Genomic DNA, 18367 nt, shown 5'->3' on the forward strand with positions numbered 1-18367 from the left:
TGAATGCCGACTGCGGGGCAAGCTTATACTGAGTAAGCTCTTAATGTGAGTGATCTCACAACCCTATCTGGTTGGTACTATCATGTCAATTTTACAGATGAGGAAACTGAGGCTGAGAGCTTAGGAAAGGTGGCACAGTTGCACAGTAAGTGATAGAGAAGCTGGTCTGGGCACCTGGCCCCAATGTCTGCTTTCTGGCTCTGCACTGGCCAGAGCTCCTCGAGGGTGGGGTGCATCTGGCCGCGTTTCCAGCACCTACCACTGGGACCGCGCAAGCGCTGGTGGGACTGGGCAGAGGAAGAGCAGAGCGGGATCATTGAAGATCACCCGGGCGCTAGACAAATACTTCTCCCAGGAAGGGTCGAAGAGGAGAAAAAAGTAGGGGGGGAGGCAAAATCATTGTCGTACGAGGCATCCCAGGGGAGAAACCCGCCGAGACCGCAAGAGTTGAAGACCAGGACTTTCTCGGCTGAAGCAAGTGCTCCCAGGAGCCCACCTTCAGTTCTCAGTCATCCCCTTCCAGCTCACACACAACCGCAAGGTTCTCCAGAGTCCACTCCAAGCTAAGAAATGCGGGGGCGGGGCCGGCGTTTGCTGTTAACAGTTTAGACAAATCAGCCCTTGGCCCTACTTCTATTGACCAATAGGAAGTAGGCTAAGGCGCAGAGGCGGAAAGTGTGGCTACATAAGCAGGCGTCATAGCCAATCAGCCGAGGGCCTCGTTCCCATCCACCAACCAGCGGCTGGAGAGGATCTGGGGGCGGGAGGCCGGAGTAGCTGTCAGGCTGAAGTCCCGCGATCAACGAGCGACGGGGCGGCTGTAGGAAGCGTGGCGCCCGGCCGGGCCCTGGAGATGACCCTCGGCGCCGTGGGCTGGTGTTGTCTCGTGCTCTGGTTCCCCGCGTGCATTGCGGCTCACGGTGAGAGGCAACGCGCGGGGCTGTGCTGCGGGGCGGGCCGTCCAGCTTGCGCGCGGCTTGGGCCGGGGGCCACGGGTCACCTTGGAGACCTGGCGAGTTCTGGCGACTGGAGTGGGTGGATGCTGGTCCTCACGATCTTGAGCTGGGCGCGGCCTGAGGCTGGGCTCAGGCTCATCTCCCGACGTCGAAGCAAGACTCTCCCCTACCCGCACTAACGCTAATCCATGTGACTGAGGGGGGAACCAAGAAGAGGAAAAAGGAACAAGTAGAGATCCCACATGCTGGTTATATTTATGTGAGCACTCACATATATATACGGGAACACATACTCCTCCTACACGTGTGCTCACATGCAAGCACAGACGTACGCAACCAGTTTCCACCCACACGAGCACAGAAACACAATACAGCCACACACACGCATATGCCACGCTTAATTTACACAGATCAGCAGATGCAAAGGCCAGGCAAAGGTGAGTGGGTGGGTTGGAGGTGAGTTTAGTGCTAATCCAGGAAAGCTTCCTGAGAGTGTATTGTATCTGATGGCAACTCCTCACTCCCAGGATAAAAGGATGCATAGCCCAGTACCAAGGCAGAGGAGCTCTACCTGGTTGTCTATGATTTGGGCATTAGACAAGGACAACTAAAGCCACAATCAGTCCCCAACCCTGGCTCACAGTATGTAGTGGTTTGGTGGTTTGTTGATTGACTAATGAACCCATGGCAGCAGCTTTCTTCCACATTCCTTGGTCTCTCTAGGCTAAGGAAACCAAAGGACTCAAGTCTAAGTGAAACATTACACTTTGGTGCTTAAGAGAGGTTCCCACACCACAGAAAAATCTGGTTCTGGCAATAGTTATTCATTCAACAACCCTTATTGTGCACCCACTATATCCTAGTCACTATGGTAGGAAATGTGGATACAGCATTGAATGAAGCTACAAACCGACGGTCCTTGTCCTAGTGGAGGAGACAGGCATTAAACAAAAAGTTACGAATATTCTATAATTACAGGTTATGTTGAAAGTGTCAGTGGAGAAAAAGTACATTATGAATGGCCGTAAAGGGAGGGCATCAAGGGAGGACAAAGGGCAGGTTTCTCTGAGAAAGTGACATTTAAGCTATAAGTACGACTGAGCCAGGTAAATAGGTAGAGGTGGGGTGAGGAAACCTCCCAAAGAGAACAGCTTGCAGGAAGACTCAGGGAAGTGAAGAAACTGGAGCGTGAACAGAGTAAGGAGATAAGGTTGAGTAGCAGCCAAAGGCCAGATGGAGCAGGGCCTTGTAGGCCATGGTTAAGAGTTTAGACTTTGCCCTGACTGGTGTGGCTCAGTGGATTGAGCACTGGCCTACTAACCAAAGGGTTGCTGGTTTGAGTCCCAGTCAGGGCACATGCCTGGGCTGTCAGCCAGGTCCCCAGTTGGGGGCGTGCAAGAAGCAATCATGCATTGAATTTCTCTCCCTCTCTTTCTCCTTCCCTTCCCCTCTCTCTAAAAATAATTTTTTTTAAAAAGAGCTTAGATCTTAAGTGCAAAGGGAAGCTGTTGATGGGTATTGAAGCTATGGATGTGGCGACATGGTCATATTTGCTAAGTTGCTTTAAGAAGATCCTTGGCTGTTGTTTGGTGAATGGATCTTAGGGAGCAAGAATGGAGGAAGATAGACCAGTCAGGACAAGAAATGGTAGTGATGGACTAGGAGGATAGCAGTGGGATCAGAGTCAACTTTTTTTTATTATTAAAGGTTTATTTTATTCTCATTTGAGAGAGAGGGGAAGGGAAAGAGGGAAACATCTATGTGAGAAACACTGATCGGCTGCCTCCTGCATGCACCCCAACCTGGGATTGAGCCCAGAACCTGGGCGTGTGCCCTGGCCAGGAATCAAACTGGCAACCTTTCAGTTACAGGAGATGCTCCAACCACAGCCACGCCACACCAGTCAGGGCCAGAGAGTCAACTTTAACGTTTTAGTGAGAATTGTTTTGTACCTAGACTACCACATCCTCCACCTTGAAACTTTCAGGTGCACTTGAGAGCTAAAATGGATTAACACTCAGATGACACTAGAGTTCTGTCTTCCTGGCTCACCTTTGTAAGCAGCAGCAGCTATACATCTCAGGGATTACTAACTGCATCAACTCTATGCTCCCCAGGGCAGGGACCATCTATCCCACCCACTTGGCTGAAGCTGGGTCCCTGGGCCCAGACTACAAGTAGCTTAGCTGAAGACACAGGGTCCATGGAGGCTTCTCACCTGTATTATTTATCTTTCAGGCTTACGCATCCATGATTATTTGTACTTCCAAGTGCTGAGTCCTGGAGACATTCGCTACATTTTCACAGCTACGCCTGCCAAGGACTTCGGTGGTATCTTTGTAAGTTTAGGAAGAGCCCCTCCTCTCTGATCCTGTCACCATCTTCTCCCCACTAAACTGAGATGAACCCTCTCATCCCTTCAACCAATACCTGAGTTCTGGGACAGGGAAGGGAGCAGGATCCAGCTCCGCCCCCCAGGGGCTGCAGTGCAGAAAGGGCTTCCAGCTACTTCCCTGGGTATAATACAGACCTGGGCACCATGGAGGGACCAGCTGTCTTGGGGAACATGAAATAGTGAAAAACCAAGGGCCCTGCTAGTCCTACTTCTGAATGATGTGACTTAAGGCAAGTTACTTCCTCTCTCTGGGTTCATACCAGCTCCTCTGCCCATGGTAGCACAACTAGATGTCTTTGTGAGAATGAAGTGCCCAGCACGCAGAAACCACTCCACACCTTTCCTTCGTATCTTGTGAGTTGATAGAATGGGATGTCAGCCTGGTCTTAAAGCAGGTGCATCTCCTCACAGTCTCACCTGTCTAAATGTCTTTCAGCACACAAGGTATGAGCAGATTCACCTTGTCCCCGCAGAACCTTCAGAGGCCTGCGGAGAACTCAGCAACGGTTTCTTCATCCAGGACCAAATTGCTCTGGTGGAGAGGGGGTGAGAACAGACAGGCACTGGCACAAGGGGAGGGCAGGAATATGGTAAATCCTAAGATCATTGGTGGTGGTGGTCCTTTGAAATAGTTTTTAAATAATTCATTTTAAGTCTTTAAGATTATCCATGCCTTTTGGCCATTTATTTGAGCCTTTATTAAAAATTATCCATGGTCCTTTTCCTTCTAGGGTGACAGCCTGGGGGGTGGGTAGCTAAGACCCTGCCTTTCTTCTGATCTTGTCATCACCTCTTCCAGGGGCTGCTCCTTCCTCTCCAAGACCCGCGTGGTACAGGAGCATGGTGGGCGGGCAGTGATCATCTCAGACAACGCAGTTGACAATGACAGCTTCTACGTGGAGATGATCCAGGACAGTACCCAGCGTACAGCCGACATACCTGCCCTCTTCCTGCTCGGCCGAGATGGGTGAGGGCTCCTTGTCTCTGGCTGCATCAGCACCAGGCTGGGTGCCATGACTCGGGGAGGTAAAGGGCAATCACCAGTCCCTTCCCACAAGCCTCATCTTGGGGTACCCCAGCTGGAGGGCCAAAAAGTCCTTGGGCTCTGGAACTCCCCGTGATGGGAACAGTGGGGCATGATGGGGTGCTGAGAAAGTGACCATCACCACCTCTCTTCATGCCCTCCCAGCTACATGATCCGCCGCTCCCTGGAACAGCATGGGCTGCCATGGGCCATCATTTCCATTCCAGTCAATGTCACCAGCATCCCCACCTTTGAGCTGCTGCAACCGCCCTGGACCTTCTGGTAGAAGAGTTGGTCACACATTCCACCCATAAGCAACTCTAGGCTGGGAAGGGGAAAATCCAGGAATTCTGCTGTTTTGGACTTGGAGATAGCATTTTTGGACAGGTGGAGCCAGGCAGAGGAAGAAGGCATGGGCCTGGCTAGGCTAAGGGAAGCACACACTGTTTTCCCTTCCCCAGGGCCCCCAAGGTTGTCTCATGCTATGGGAAGATGCAAGGCCCATGTCCCAGGGCTTGTTGGCTAGAATCTAGAACAAAAGGGATAAAAGGCAGGTGTCCTGAGAGCTTTGTGACCTGTCACATCCCACCTGGCTCCAGCCTCTCCCATCCAGGATCTCCTGTGTCCTTCACAACAGTTGCTGGAGTAGTTTAAAAGCTGGTGTTTGAGGACTGACTTTTTAGCAATAAAGCCTCTCATCAGGGTTGCAACTGTGTCCTGGAGTAAGAGCACATGAGTGGGAGGAGCCTTCAATCTCTACTGGCCCCATGCCCTTATGTAGAGGGGAGAAAATTGAGGCCCAGAGAGGATAAAGACTTGTCCACGGTCCTTCAAACTGCTCTCCTGGATCCCAACACAGCCTCCTGCTTAAGATCTTAGGAGCCATAGACCTCTGGGGAGAAGGCTCATCTCGCTACCTGGTGCTAGGAATCCACACTTGACCACGGAGGATCCTTGCTCTGGGGCTTTAGAACATCAGCACAGCAGTGTAGACGAGACCAGAGATGAACCCAAACTTGGGAGCTAGGGCTCCCACCTCCTACCATTACCTGGTCTACCCTTGGCACCTTCCTTCTGTGTGCTTGGGCATTTTCTCAAGTCATTCTCCACCAAGCGTTCCTTCAGAGGCCTGTCACCACTCACACTTTATTGAGAACGATGGACAGGCAAGGGTGGGAGGGGATGCCAGCTACTGTGAAGGAGTAAGAACCCAACAGACCAGAGGGGCAGGCTCCACCTGGCTCATAACCCAGGAAAGGGCCTGTGGGCAGGCACCTGCCTTCCTGGGATTCCTTAGCAGGGGAATGTGGAATACCTCCTAGGGAAGGTAGACAGAAAGGAATTGTGAGTGATGGGTTATAATTCTCACAGCACCCAACCCAGGAGTGAAGGGTAGGGCTAATATGGGGGTAGAGGGACACAGAGCTAATCTCCGAGTATCCAGCCCGGCTCCTCTAGGTTTCTGGAAGATTTCAATGTTCTTCTGTGGAGACCCTAAAGATGGAGGCCAGGAGAGTCCCTCACTGATTCATGTTCAACTGGTCCCAGGGAAGACTAGAGCATCCTAAATTAAAGAGCACAGCCTGTCACTCCCCAGGTCTCAGCAATGCTGCTCGAGCCCCCCGTGGGAAGAGAGTGTGAGGAAGGCGTGATGATCCTGAGGGAGGCAGAGGCCTTCTCCATACCCCACGGGGCCCGCCACTGTGCCAGGGCCTAAGAGGCAAGGCACAAGATAGATTCTGAAGTTTGGGGAAGGGGTCAATCTCTACTCCCCCAGATGTCCCAATGGAGGGAGAGGGGGTGTGGGGAGAGGAGGGTAGTCTCCCTGGTTCAGTGTTCCCCAGCAGTGTTAGAGAAAGTGCTCTGGAGGCCCAGTTCCTCCCTCCTGCCTCACTCAGCTGTGCTAGTAGTCGGGCAATTGCCTTATCAGTTACAATAGTGCACGATGGGAAAGAAGGTGAGGGCAACTCACCCCCTCTCCCTTCTTCTTCAATAAATAAGGCTGTTCTCAGACTGCCACTTTGTTACCCCCTGCATAGCAAGTAGAGAGGAGTGAAGTCCATATGGATGGGTAGGCGTAGCCATGGGACCAAGGGGCAAGAAACACTGTTAGGCTCTGACCTTGGTTCCAGCTGCTCACACTCTGGAGTGCAGTGCTTCAGGGGGAGGCCGATTCTGAAAGGCTCAGGGACAGTGCAGAACTTGAGCCATTCAGCAGCAGTGTCCAGCACATGAGGTCTGGTGGGACATGGGGGGCCAAGGGTCCAGCCTCTGTCCCACCCTCTGGCAGAAACAGAGCTGGAATAGGGGAATCAGGCAACAGGAGTGGGGAGTTCCTTCTAAGCCTCTTCTCTGGGGGAAGGCCCCTTTTCTGGCAGAGTTTGGGGCAGGACCCCTTCCAGGGAGGGTGACATCACACATCTGTCATCTCATCCCCCAGCTCTGCATCTTCTGGTTCTCCTTCCTCTTCTTCATCCTCCTCTTCTGAGGTCACATTGGGTTCATCAGCTTCCGCCAGGCATTTGGGGCAGGAACAGACAAACAGATAGTTCTCCCTGCGGGGTACAAGGGGACGATGGAGGATGAACAGTCAGGCAGCTGCTGGGATGGAGGACCCGAGCCCAGCTTCCACCACGTCCCCAGCTGGCACCTGAGGATCTTGTGGCGGCTGTGGCGGCTGCGCTCCCGCTGACAGCAGTCTAAGTAGCTGATACAGATTTCCTGGAGGGCAGAGGAAAAGTGGGGTCTGACAGTCTGGCCTCCCCAACCACTACCCTATCCCCAAATTCTGCCCTACCCCAAGGACCTGCGCTGCCCTTCAGCAAACAGGTGAGCTGCCCGGATCCATTCCCGTGCCCTCAGCAAACAGATCACTAGGAGGCTCTAACAACCTAACGTCTGAGGCAGCGAGGGGACTGTAGTTAGCCTCAGGCCATGGTTAAAGGCATTAAGGGACCAGGTCAGTGGCTGAGTTCAGAAGTTATCTTGGTGCAATGCTACTTGCCCTGGAAGAATATTCAGCTAGGCTGTGTGCTGCACTAGCAGCCAGGACCCCAGACCCACACTAGTTCTCCATAGCCCAAGCCACAAAGAATCATCTCCTGCCTTCTTAGAAGCTGCAGAACTGTTCATCAGAAGGTAGCTGGGGCCCTGGCCAGGTGGCTCAGTTGGTTGGAGCACCGTCCCGTACACCAAAAGGCTCCGGGTTCAATTCCCAGTCAGGGCACATACCTAGGTTGCTGGTGTGATCCTCAGTTGGGGCACATACGAGAGGCAATCGATCTTTCTCTCTATATAAAATCAGAAAGAACATATCCTCAAGCGAGGATTTTAAAAAAGGACAAAAAGGTGGCTGAGGACAAGAACCCTGCACACAGCTGTCTCTCAAACACCGCTCTGAGACGTTCTGAAGTTATTTTTTGAAGAGGTGGCATGGGGTTAAAGTATATCCATGGGAAGAAAGTCTTGTTCCCTGGGGCATGGGGGATTCAACTCAACAGCCTGAACTGGGGGGCCTAGCCACTGCTGCTTCCAATCTCTGGAGAGAACTTGCAAAGTCCACTGCCACCCCCATGCCCCCCACAGCTCCCAGCCCCCTCACCTCTCCTGGCTTAATATCCTCCAGGGCAGTGACATGCAAAAGGAAGTTGTTTTCCGGGAAGGAGGTCTCTGCATTGGGGACACAGCTATGGTTGCCTGGGTCATGAGAGACAGGTAATTAGGACTGCTGATTAATAAAAGTAACAGACTCAACTCTGGAGAGCCCTAGGTCCCATCCTTACTTGTTTTCTGGTCCCAGCTAGGGCTGGGCAGGTCCTAGAACTTAAGTCTCCCGACTCCCTGTCCAGTGCTCTTTCCTCAAGACCACAGAGCACAGACACAAATGCATGCCCACATCATTCCCTCATCCACTGTCCAGGTCTGCCACTGCTTTCCTCCTCACTGGTCACCATGATTCTCAGTTGTGTCCCCAGTGTTTCACAAAGGGAGGGACAAGGCTATGAAAGGGCTGCCCATGCAGACCACTAACTCAGTCCTGTCTGCTCCTAAACAGCTGGTAACAGCTGAGCCAGGCCCTCTAAGAGCCTAGTTTGGGAGGGTACAGTGGCCCTGGAACCTGGGAAGAGGGGTTTGCAGTGAGGGAACCAGAGGGTGAGATGCTGGGATCTAGAACAGACAATAGTCTGAGCTGACTCTACCCCTCCCTGGCAGGTGGGGACTGCCTGCTAGCCTGAGCTTCCTTCTCCCAGGATCCTGAGGGCCTCCCAGGCTCTCACGACACTTCCTGCCAAATTTCACAGGGCAGTGGTGGTACACAGCCATGCTTCCTCTGAGAATCAGAGTTCAGTGCCCTGCCAGAGCACAAGGCCTGGCCCACTAGAAGATTTTATATATAAACATATATTAAGGCACCAGCAGTCCAATGAATGAAACAACTGATGGACCAAAAAGGACCAGATGACTCTCCAAGAAACTCAGATCTAAACCCCACTCCCAGACTCAACCCCATCAGCCTAGAAGGAGCAAACCGAAAGAGATGAACTATGACTATGAGGCCACCTCTCATCAATGCCAGGACTCACAGCAGCTCTGAAGCACAAAGAGGCCTGATCCTTCACAGTTAAGAAACTCGCCAGTTGCTGTAAGAAGTAATATGCAGATGTTATTCTACCCACTTTATAGGGAAAAGGAAACTACGTTTACTAGGAAAGGTACTGCTTCACTGTCTTGCCCCCACCATACTAATGCACCTGACCCATACCATTTCACCTGAACTTACATCTCAAACCTTGCTTTTCTCTAAACGATAGCACTCCCCCACCCCCAGAGAGCGAGCCTCTGCATGGATCTCAGGGTCATTTCTCATCTGTGTGTGCCCTGGACAGATCTGAAACTTCCACAGGCACGTAGGATCATGTCCCCCACCATTAACTCAGAGGTCCCTGGAGTAAGACTGCGTCCACCATCTGACTGTGGGGGGGAATGGGGGGGAGGGGTGTCTCCATTTCACCAACCTGCCTCGATGTCCTTGTACAGCTGGTCAATGAAGGCATCCAGCTGCTCACGGTCCTGAGGCTTCAGCTCCAGAGCATCACAGGCATGGACCCACTGGCTCAGGGAGCTGGGGGTCCCAGGCAGCCATGGTTGGAGAGCAGGAGGCCCAGCTCACAAGGCTCTCCACCTCCAAGCAATTTAAGCCCATTTCTTTCCCCATCAGACCAAAGCTCTCAAGAGGCACAGACTCGACCTGCTCAGTGATCCCCATCACTGGCCACAGAATCACACCCTGCCCCACCCTCATCTTGAAAGGGGCTGTGGCTACCTTCCTCAGTCAATGTCCCACCAGAGCCCCAGGTCTCCTCACCTGGTCCCAATTCCTTGACCATTAGTCCCAACAAGAGCAAAGAGAGACCGGAATCCATCTGGAGTGAACCACTATGGGGGAGAGAGAGAGATGAGCACTCAGGCTACAGTCGCTTGCTTTTCTTCCTCATACAACTCTGTTCCGGAAGTCTTCTGGGAGTCAGTCCCCTCCCAACTCCAGGAGACCAAGGTAGTTCTGGCTTAGCTGTCCCCTTCGAGGACACTGGTCCTACCCTCCTCACACTCACCTGGCTGAGTACTTCCTCATAAAGGGCCTCTGTAAAGAGTCTCCGCAGAAGTTCCAGCTGGCCCTGGGTTAGGAAAAACAGGGAGACTTGCATCTCTAAGGATTTCCAATTAGCACCCAGGCAGGGCCCACAAGACCTTGTGAGGGAAGGAAAAGGGCCATCTCTGTAGACTGAGTTTTCCCTGCGGGCAAAGGCAGGCCAGGGTCCTTAACGCCAAAGAGCCATGGCAGGTCCACTGGCCGGCTCCCACTCGAGCAGCAACCTGAAATCCCTCCACTTTCCAACACTCGTACCAGCAGGGCTGAGGAAGCCTTGCTTAGAGCATCCTCACCAACCTCCAGGCTCCCCTAACTAACCTTCAGACCAGCCTGACTCCCCGCTCCTTTCCCCAGAATTCAGCGTAGGAAGGCCCACCCCAGGCGCCCTTTCACACATCTGCCTCCACCCTTAGGCCTCCGTGTGGAAATCTGCTGTCCTCAATAAGAATTTGTAATTCTTTGACTGGGAGTGGGTACTCAGTACATTGGCAGCTAAAATTCTCCTGTTTCATTCTGCTCCCTGATCCTGTGGACCCTTAACTCCCCATTTTTCACAATATTTGCTTTGCCCACTGCTGTCCTATCATGAGGTTCTGCTTTACCATATCAGGGCACCTCTCCTTCCTGTCACCCACATTAGGTCACGAAGTTAAAACAGCGGCAGGAATGTAAGTCCTCTGAATAAATTTTTGGGAGGTAAGAGACCAAATGTGGAGCTCCCCTCAGGAAGCCACAGAATATCCCAGGCTATTGGGGTGGAGGGGTCATCGGAGAAGACCAACCTTGAATCTATCCCCCAGGAGTTTGTGGACAATTTCCTCCTCCTCGTTGGCCGTTTTATTACAGAACTGGGAGAAGAGCCTGATCCAACAATCCTTATCCTTAGCCTGCAGTGAACAAATGTTTCAGAGTCACATTCACACATGCATGTGTACACATGGACTCACAGACATCTGCATGCTTACTGCCACTGTCACCCATGTGGGAGGGGTAGCCTATGGCTCTGAAGTCGTCAGAGAAACACCATCACACCAGAGCTTCTAGGTAGACCCTTCCCCTGACTAGGGACTTCTCAACCCTGCATACCCGCAATCATCTCCCCAACTGAGGCCAGTCTAATCACTTCAACAACACTTGGAAAAACAGGAAAACGAGGCTTAGGAGCAACAATATTAACAGAAGGGGTTAGCATGGCTTCTCTTGCTTTATTTAAGAGACACAATTCCAAATTGAATGCATGAAGTGCTGCTGCACAAGAAGTCCTCTCCGAGGGCAAAGACTACAGGCAGAACAAGCCCCCACTCCCCGACAGTTATATGGTTAGCGACTCCTAAGATCTGCAAGGTCAGCTGTTCTGTGGATAGACCAGGTGAATTCTGCATCCAAGCCAGGGCCTTGAGATGAGGAGGAGACTGAGGCCAAGAGTTGAAGGAGGCCCGAGTCAGCTTTCCTATAAGCATCAGGTGGGCTCACCTGCTTCACTGTGGCCACCATCCGGGCCATCAACATGATGCTGGCAGTTTCAGGGGGGTAGTGAACACTCCTGGGAAGAAAGGAAAAGGTTTGCCCTAGAAATTCCCTCCCAAGTAGCTGATTTCAAGGAAACCCAGTCTGATTGCTACAAAGAATCCTTCCTACTGACCTCATTCATAACCAGAGAAAGTCACTGGCAAGGACTTGGAAAGGACTTCACATTCCTATGGGCTTAATGGGGCTTTTGGGGGGACTGTGTAAAATGGCAAGGATGGTGGGACTGGCAACTCAGACTGAAGGCAGTGGGCTGGGTGATGTGACCTCTGTTTAACTCTAAGAGTGGGGGGGTGGCAACAATCTGAGGGATGGTAACTTAAGAAAAATGGCTGCATCCATTGAGCCCAGGCAGACAGGCAGGCAATGAGGGAGATATAAAGAAGAGATGAAACGCCACCTACCTCCATGCCTCCTGCAGCTTATTGAGAGGATGTAGGGGATCATCCTGGGAGGGGCCTGGGCACAGGACCCGATGGTACTGCTCAGCAGCTGCCAGCCGACACTCTGCACTGCAGTACATCACCTGTTGGAGGAGGTGGATCCGGCCATGGGGTGAGGCATAGATGTCCCATGTGGTACTCACCTTCTCTAACTGCATTCCTTCCACAAACTGCCCCTGAGCAGCAGTTCACCACTACTGTGACCTGAGAAAGCATACTGTGCTCTGGGGGCATCTACTAACCCAGGCTTGTAAAACCATGGGAAAGAGAGTTTAGCAGGTAGAGGGGAGAGCCCCCTCCAGGCTCTTAGAAACAGGGCAAGCTCCCATCCAGGCCATTTTCTAGACAATGGGACTGGAAGAGCGAGAATGAAACTGCAACAGTAGCTGAGCCTTTCCAATGTCTTATCCTACACTGTGGCTCTCAAGGGCCATGACCAGATCCATCCTTGCTCTTGTTTCCCCAAAGTGGACTTCAGCTAAGGTCTCTCCCATAAGTCCCTTTCGGTACACTTCCCAAGGACACTCACCTGGCAGTGGGGACAGTTCTGGTGAAGGTCTTTGCGCACAGTGCAGAGCTCAGGGTAAGGCAGCACCTGGCCGTGTTTCCCAGTCAGCCTCTGGGCGTTCTCCTCTGCCTTCTCCAGTGCCCGCAGGCAGTGGTCACAGGCTGAGGGAGAGAACCAGACATGACAGTGTGTCTTAAAAAGTAAGGTCCACATTTGTCCTTTTCACAGCAGTATTCCCCAGAACTGGAATAGTGCCAGGCACACAGTAGGTGCTCAAAATGAGAAGTGAGTGAATGAGCATGTTAAAGAATGAAATGAATGAATAAATTTCACATACATTCAAAGGTAGATGATTCCCTTTTCCCTCACTCTGCTTCTCAATGGGACATAGTCTGTGGGGCTCCCCTCCCTTCCCTCAGATGGGCCTTTCCCCACATTCAGGAAAAAAGTGACCCTCCTTCCAAAGTTTGTCTGTGGCCTAAGAAAAGTGTAGGGGAAAAAAGCACGTGGCTGGCTTCTGACCCCTAACACAGCCTTTTTTTTAACCAAGACGAATGTGGCCTCCTCTTGGTAGAGGGCTCCACTTTGGCACAGAGCTGCTCAGCATGATGTCCAGTCCCTTATATTATGGGACTAGACTCTGAGTTCCACATGAGTGACAGTCCTCACCAGGGAGCACTTTGGAAGGGCCTCTTTTCTATAGGCTCACAGCCCCAAACAGCCTGAGATCAGACAGATGAGAGGTTATCAGGGGCTGTTCTCCAAGGGAATACAGCCTTTCCTCCAACATCCCAGAGACATTGCCTCAGGGAGGTATGCAGCTCTTTACTCTGCACAGAGGCAGCTGGGCCCAGCAGTCATGAGGAACAGGAGAGATGTGCTCACCTCGGTAGTGATAAAGTGCATTCCAGAGAAACTGTGCAGCCACCAGGGGCTGTTCTACAAAGATGGTCTCCCCCTTCCGGATCAGCTGTGTGGCAAATAGCCCCTTTCCCTAAGAAGGCAGATAAGGAACAGGATGGCCATTAGAAGAGACAGATGACATAGGTCCAATGCTCCCATAGGACCACTCAGCCTTTCCCCCACGTGCTACCTCTCAGCAGAGGTCTCTGCCTCTGAAGGGTTCATGGAGCATGGTCAGCACCCCCATAACTGCCTCCTCTGAAAATGGAGTTCTGACCTTTCAGTCACTCCTTTCAGCCTGTTCAGAGAAGAGGGCTTGGTATGTCAGCCACTTCAGACTACCCAAAGGAGAATTTTTAGAATGGCCAGGGCCAGGCCAAGGCTCACAACAGCCTGGAGCCTCCTATACCAGGAGCTGGTAACAGCAGGGCAGCCTTCTCTGAGTGATCCTAGCAGTGATGCTGCTGCTAATGGTTGCAAAGAAATCCTACACCACAGGAGAGGGAGGCCTAATTTGAGGGAGAATGTACCTTACTTCCCCGGTCCGGCAGGTACTCGCAGCACCTGGCACCCAACAACTTCTCAGGGGTTACTCTGAAAGGAATAACTAATCCTAGCCCCAATCCTAATATTACTGGCTATGAACCGTGGAGCCAACTGCTTCATTTCTTTGCATGTGTTTCCCACATGAAAAGTAAGTAATTTAATAATATCAACCAGACAGTTTCCAGGATGCAATGATAGAGCACAGGTGACCGTGCCTCATGAACTGCAGCTCTTGATATTCAAAGTGAGGGAATGAACCGCCAACCGAGGCATCTGCTGGGAGACTGTTAGAAATGCAGAACCTCAGGCCCCACCCCAGACCTGCTGAATCAGAATCTGCACTTTAACAAGATGCCCAGGTGATTCATATGCATGTTCAAGTGGACTGAGTGCCAGCCTGCAGACTGAAAGGCTGCTGGTTTGATTCGTGGTCAGGGCACATGCCTGGGTTTCGGGCCAAGTCTCCGGTTGGGGGCATGCCAGAGGCAACCAATTGATGTTCTTTTCACACATCAATGTTTCTCTCCCTCTCACTCTCCCTCCTTTCCCTCTCTCTAAAAATAAATAAATAAATAAAATCTTTATTTTATTTTTATCTTATTTTTATTTTTTAAAAGATTTTATTTACTTATTTTAGAGAAAGGGGAAGGGAGAAGAAAGAGAGGGAGAGAAACATCAATGAGTGGTGGTCTCTTGTGCGCCCCCAACTGGGGACCTGGCCTGTAATGCAGGCACATGCCCTGACTGGGAATCGAACCGGCAACCCTTTGGTTTGCAGGCCACGGCTCAATCCTGAGCCACACCAACCAGGGCTTAAAAAAAAATTTTTTTTTTAAAGTGAGAAGCAGCAGAACTCTTCCTCTATAAAACCACTTATCCCTAAAACATAGAAAAGTGTTTCAAAAAAAACAGCTCTAATTCATACTTCCAAGAAGCTTGAAGAACTGAACTTGAAATCAAAGGGCACAAACCATGCAAATATATTTCCAATTTGAAAAATAAGTTTTAGTTTAAAAGACTGTGCAAAGCCTTAAGACTATGTAGTAAATTTTAAAATCTTAAATGGATTTTATTTAAAATATATAAATAACAAAAACTGAATTTAAAAGTAAGAAAGCCTAGACAGACTAAAAACAGTGTGTTTTCTGGCTGATATGCACCAGTATGGCATTCTGGTCAGCATCACTATTTGGTCAGGTTTCTGATGTGATAGGTCACGTCCCTGGCATAATAGTTGGTAATTTTTTAAAAATATTTTATTTATTTACTTTGGGGGGGAGGAGGGAGAGAAACACTGATGTGCAATGGAAACATCAGTTGGTTGCCTCTCACACGCCCCCAGCTGGGGACCTGGCCCACAACCCAGGCATGTGCCCTGACTGGAAATTGAACTGGTGACCTTTCAGTCTGCAGCTGGTGCGCTCAGTCCACTGAGCCACACCAGTCAGGATTATAGTTGGTAAATTTTTAAAAAGCATTCCCACCAATATCCATAAAGGCTAAATAAAGTGGTCAAAACTACCCCACATGAGGCCCCTAGACTATATGGTTTTATGAGCCAACTCTGTCCAACCAAAGAATAATTCTCATGCTATTTAAATTATTCAATAACAGAAAGGAATGTAAAGCTTCTCCATTTTACTAAAACACAAGCATAACTGATGTGGCAATCTGGAGAAATTACATAAAATAAAAATTACAAACCAATCTCATTTTATGAATATAGATGCAAAGAGCCCACAGTAATCTATCTTGTCACTAAGTCTGGGTAGGTATGCGGTTTTCTCCAGCAGGTCAGGTGTAGTCCTGGCAAGGGCAGCCAGCTCATTCTTCCAGAGCTGGGGTTTTGATAGAAGGCTGGGACAGGACAATGAGGCAAGAAGAGTGGCTGAAGTAACAAAGTGAGAGGGGAAAAGTGAAGAATGAAGGGGCTGAGAGATAGGGGGTTAAGTAATGGTAAAGGGGACCGGCATGCCAGGAGTGATGCAACTGAGACACCATCGAACTGTAAGCCAGTAAGAGTACTAGAAGCCCTGGGGTGGAGATGGGGATGTGAGCAACTGAAGAAGCCAAGGATATAGGAGAGTTGACTTTCCATGGAAGGAGAGAAACGCTCCACGTGTCCCTTGTGTGGAAAGAGGGCCATGGAAGTTGGGCTGGGCACCTGCATCAGAATGAACATGCTGACAGCAGGGGACATGTGACTAGAAGGCTGACATCATGGGCAAAGACTAAGGATACACAAAGCCCCTACGCAGGATATACTGTTCAACCTCCGTAGTAAACAAAGAAATGTAAATGAAAACAAAGCAATACCATTTCCCACATATCAACTGGCAAAGATAACTAGGAAAAAAAATACTCAGTGCTGGAGAGAACAAAAGGAGATGTGCAGAGAAAATGAGCTTCCGGAACTTTGACCTCAGGGTTAAAAATAAGATACAACATAAGGGCCCATAAATAAGTATTTAGTTGAGAGAACTGCGGCCCTCCCAGGAAATAAACTAAAACTACTACTTAGCTCTTAAAAATGAATACACAGAAATAGGTTTATTGATAAAGGTATGCTGCTGCATCAAAACGCAGTCTCTAAAAAATGCTATTTTAATATACACATTATTAACACAAAAATAGGATTGTGGTCTTTACCTTCTTCATTTACATGCATTTTCAATTTTTTCAACTTTTTTAAAAAACAAAATTAAAATGACAAAATCACGGCACTCTCCTGTTCAAACCCTTCAAATCTTCCCATTGTCTTCAGGCTCCGGTCCAAATTTCTTAGCATTCCCAGGCCCTTCATTACCCCACCCCAAATCTCACTCAGAAATTCCCTGAGGATCCACACATTTTAATACCTCAGCTTCCTCTGCTCAAAACAACCCCGCCGACCGCTCCCGGGACCCAGAAACAACACTTCCCCGAGGCTGGGTGCAGAGGCCCAGGGCCTCCAGCAGCCCGGCCTGACGCAGCTGCATGAAGGCCGCCAGCGGGCGGAACCGGTTCCGCGGGAAGGGGGAGCGCACGGAGACTCCCAAAGCCCCAGTACACCGCGTGACCGCCCCGGAAGCCGGTGCGCAGGGAGAGAGGGAATCCCCTGGCCGCGAGCAGGGGCCGGGCCGCAGCGTCGGAGCCTCCAGGCTCCGAGCATGGGGTCCCCCGGGGCTATCTCCAAGGCCGGGTGAGGTGGGCGGGTCTTCTTCGGCCTTACCTTGCAGCTGCTCACGAAGTGGACTTCCACGGGAACCCGAGCCCGGCCTGCCACGCCCACGCAGAAGGAGAATACGTCGCACATGGAGGCCGCCATCTTGGGCGCGCCTCGCCTTCTGACCTTTGACCACAACCCGACCAGGAGACCCCGCCCCCCTGGCCCCGCCCTCTGCGTGTGTTTCCCGTTGGCTGCTAGTTGACCCACTCGCGAATCGGAATTTGGGTCCCTTTGGTCTATGTTTATGTATATTGGTTTGTTGACTGGGTGGAGCTGGGCCGCCTTTGAGCTCTTACACCTGTGCAGTTTTGCGTCTGCCTCTGTCTTCAAGGCCAGTATGACCTGTTATTAGAGCGGGTATGCCTGTATAATTTTGATGTGTGCATTTGTGTCTGAGTTCATGGTTGTGTTTACTGTGTCCATTCACTGACCCGTCTTGAGTAAAGCAGGTTTTGGACCCAGCCTAGGGGTAGGACTGCAGAGGGCAGTTACTCCTGTCCTCTCTGACCCTCAACCTGAAGGGAAAGACTAGTTTATGCCACAAAGTCTGGCACAAGATTTCCCTTCACCATGGGAAATCTGGCAGCGGGGCAGACAGTCCTACGAATGATCAAGTTGGACTGATCTCTGTCTCAGACTCTTCAGCAACTTAGGGACTTTGCACCCAGGGGGAGGAGTAAGGGTGGAGGGGGATCCATAGTGGACCTGAGGTCTGGGGTTCCCTAAAATTGTATGCAGAAGTGAGTGTACTATGCACATTGACCCAACAACAAAAGAGGGACTTCTCTCATTCAGGACCCTAAAAAAGCTGCAAACAGCTGATCTATAGCTTGTGTCCCCACAACCAGGCCTTGTTTCCTTGTCCTCCAATTGATTCTATACTCTTGAAAAGGGACCTGTGTCTGCTTCTGCTATGGTCTCATGGTGACATTTGGGGATTGGGAAGAGTCCAGTAACTGCTGAATAGGTAAGTGACCGTTAATTTAAAAAAAGAAGAAAGTAAGCCAGTTGTTCCTGGAAGAGGCAGATGAGATTTAGCTGGGTTCTTTGATTAACAGAGTTGACTTTGGGCCCAGAATTTGGAAGGATTTCCTTAACGATAGGTACAGAGAAGGATTCTGGCCTCCTTCAGGCCTGCAGCCAGGTGTCCAGGAAAGGATGGTCCTCTGCCTTGAGAAGCCGGTTCTCCAAGGCTCACTCTACTCCC

General features: G+C 50.8%; 2 protein-coding genes across 4 annotated transcripts; one reads left to right on the forward strand and one right to left on the reverse strand.

The window, feature by feature from the left end:
• Positions 1 to 207: 207 nt before the first annotated feature.
• On the forward strand, positions 208 to 5085 carry PRADC1 (protease associated domain containing 1). The gene is made up of 5 exons (XM_090281436.1): positions 208 to 920; positions 3195 to 3295; positions 3788 to 3897; positions 4151 to 4318; positions 4541 to 5085. The coding sequence occupies exons 1-5, from the start codon at positions 854 to 856 to the stop codon at positions 4659 to 4661; spliced, it is 567 nt and encodes a 188-aa protein (XP_090137562.1). The 5' UTR covers positions 208 to 853; the 3' UTR covers positions 4662 to 5085.
• A 410-nt stretch (positions 5086 to 5495) lies between these two features.
• On the reverse strand, positions 5496 to 17295 carry SMYD5 (SMYD family member 5). Of its 3 annotated transcripts, none has more exons than XM_090281435.1 (13): positions 17164 to 17295; positions 13389 to 13497; positions 12525 to 12664; positions 11957 to 12096; positions 11499 to 11568; positions 10808 to 10912; positions 9988 to 10050; positions 9741 to 9811; positions 9391 to 9497; positions 8959 to 9015; positions 7977 to 8071; positions 7026 to 7096; positions 5496 to 6930 (listed from the first exon to the last, which is right to left on the reverse strand). In XM_090281435.1, exons 1-13 carry the CDS (start codon positions 17257 to 17259, stop codon positions 6789 to 6791), a joined length of 1266 nt encoding a protein of 421 aa, XP_090137561.1. In that variant the 5' UTR covers positions 17260 to 17295; the 3' UTR covers positions 5496 to 6788. The 3 variants fall into 3 exon arrangements, with proteins under 3 accessions (XP_090137561.1, XP_090137559.1, XP_090137560.1); XM_090281433.1 differs by having other exon boundaries at positions 11957 to 12078; positions 17164 to 17279; XM_090281434.1 differs by lacking the exon at positions 10808 to 10912 and having other exon boundaries at positions 17164 to 17279.
• Between the last annotated feature and the right edge of the window lie 1072 nt (positions 17296 to 18367).

The sequence above is a fragment of the Furipterus horrens genome, unplaced genomic scaffold (assembly GCF_987537825.1).
Source record: "Furipterus horrens unplaced genomic scaffold, mFurHor1.1.pri manual_scaffold_6, whole genome shotgun sequence".
Taxonomy (NCBI): Eukaryota; Metazoa; Chordata; class Mammalia; order Chiroptera; family Furipteridae; genus Furipterus; species Furipterus horrens.

What these genes read in the sequence shown, in the direction of transcription:
- SMYD5 (XM_090281435.1), bottom strand. Translation starts at nt 17,259, where the DNA reads ATGGCGGCCTCCATGTGCGACGTATTCTCCTTCTGCGTGGGCGTGGCA. An exon ending in TCCTGGGGGATAGATTCAAG is followed by an intron (nt 10,051 to 10,807) that starts GTTGGTCTTCTC and finishes TTCCTAACCCAG; the next exon opens with GGCCAGCTGGAACTTCTGCG. An exon ending in ATGAGGAAGTACTCAGCCAG is followed by an intron (nt 9,812 to 9,987) that starts GTGAGTGTGAGG and finishes TCTCCCCCATAG; the next exon opens with TGGTTCACTCCAGATGGATT.
- PRADC1 (XM_090281436.1), top strand. Translation starts at nt 854, where the DNA reads ATGACCCTCGGCGCCGTGGGCTGGTGTTGTCTCGTGCTCTGGTTCCCC. An exon ending in ATTGCTCTGGTGGAGAGGGG is followed by an intron (nt 3,898 to 4,150) that starts GTGAGAACAGAC and finishes CACCTCTTCCAG; the next exon opens with GGGCTGCTCCTTCCTCTCCA. An exon ending in TTCCTGCTCGGCCGAGATGG is followed by an intron (nt 4,319 to 4,540) that starts GTGAGGGCTCCT and finishes ATGCCCTCCCAG; the next exon opens with CTACATGATCCGCCGCTCCC.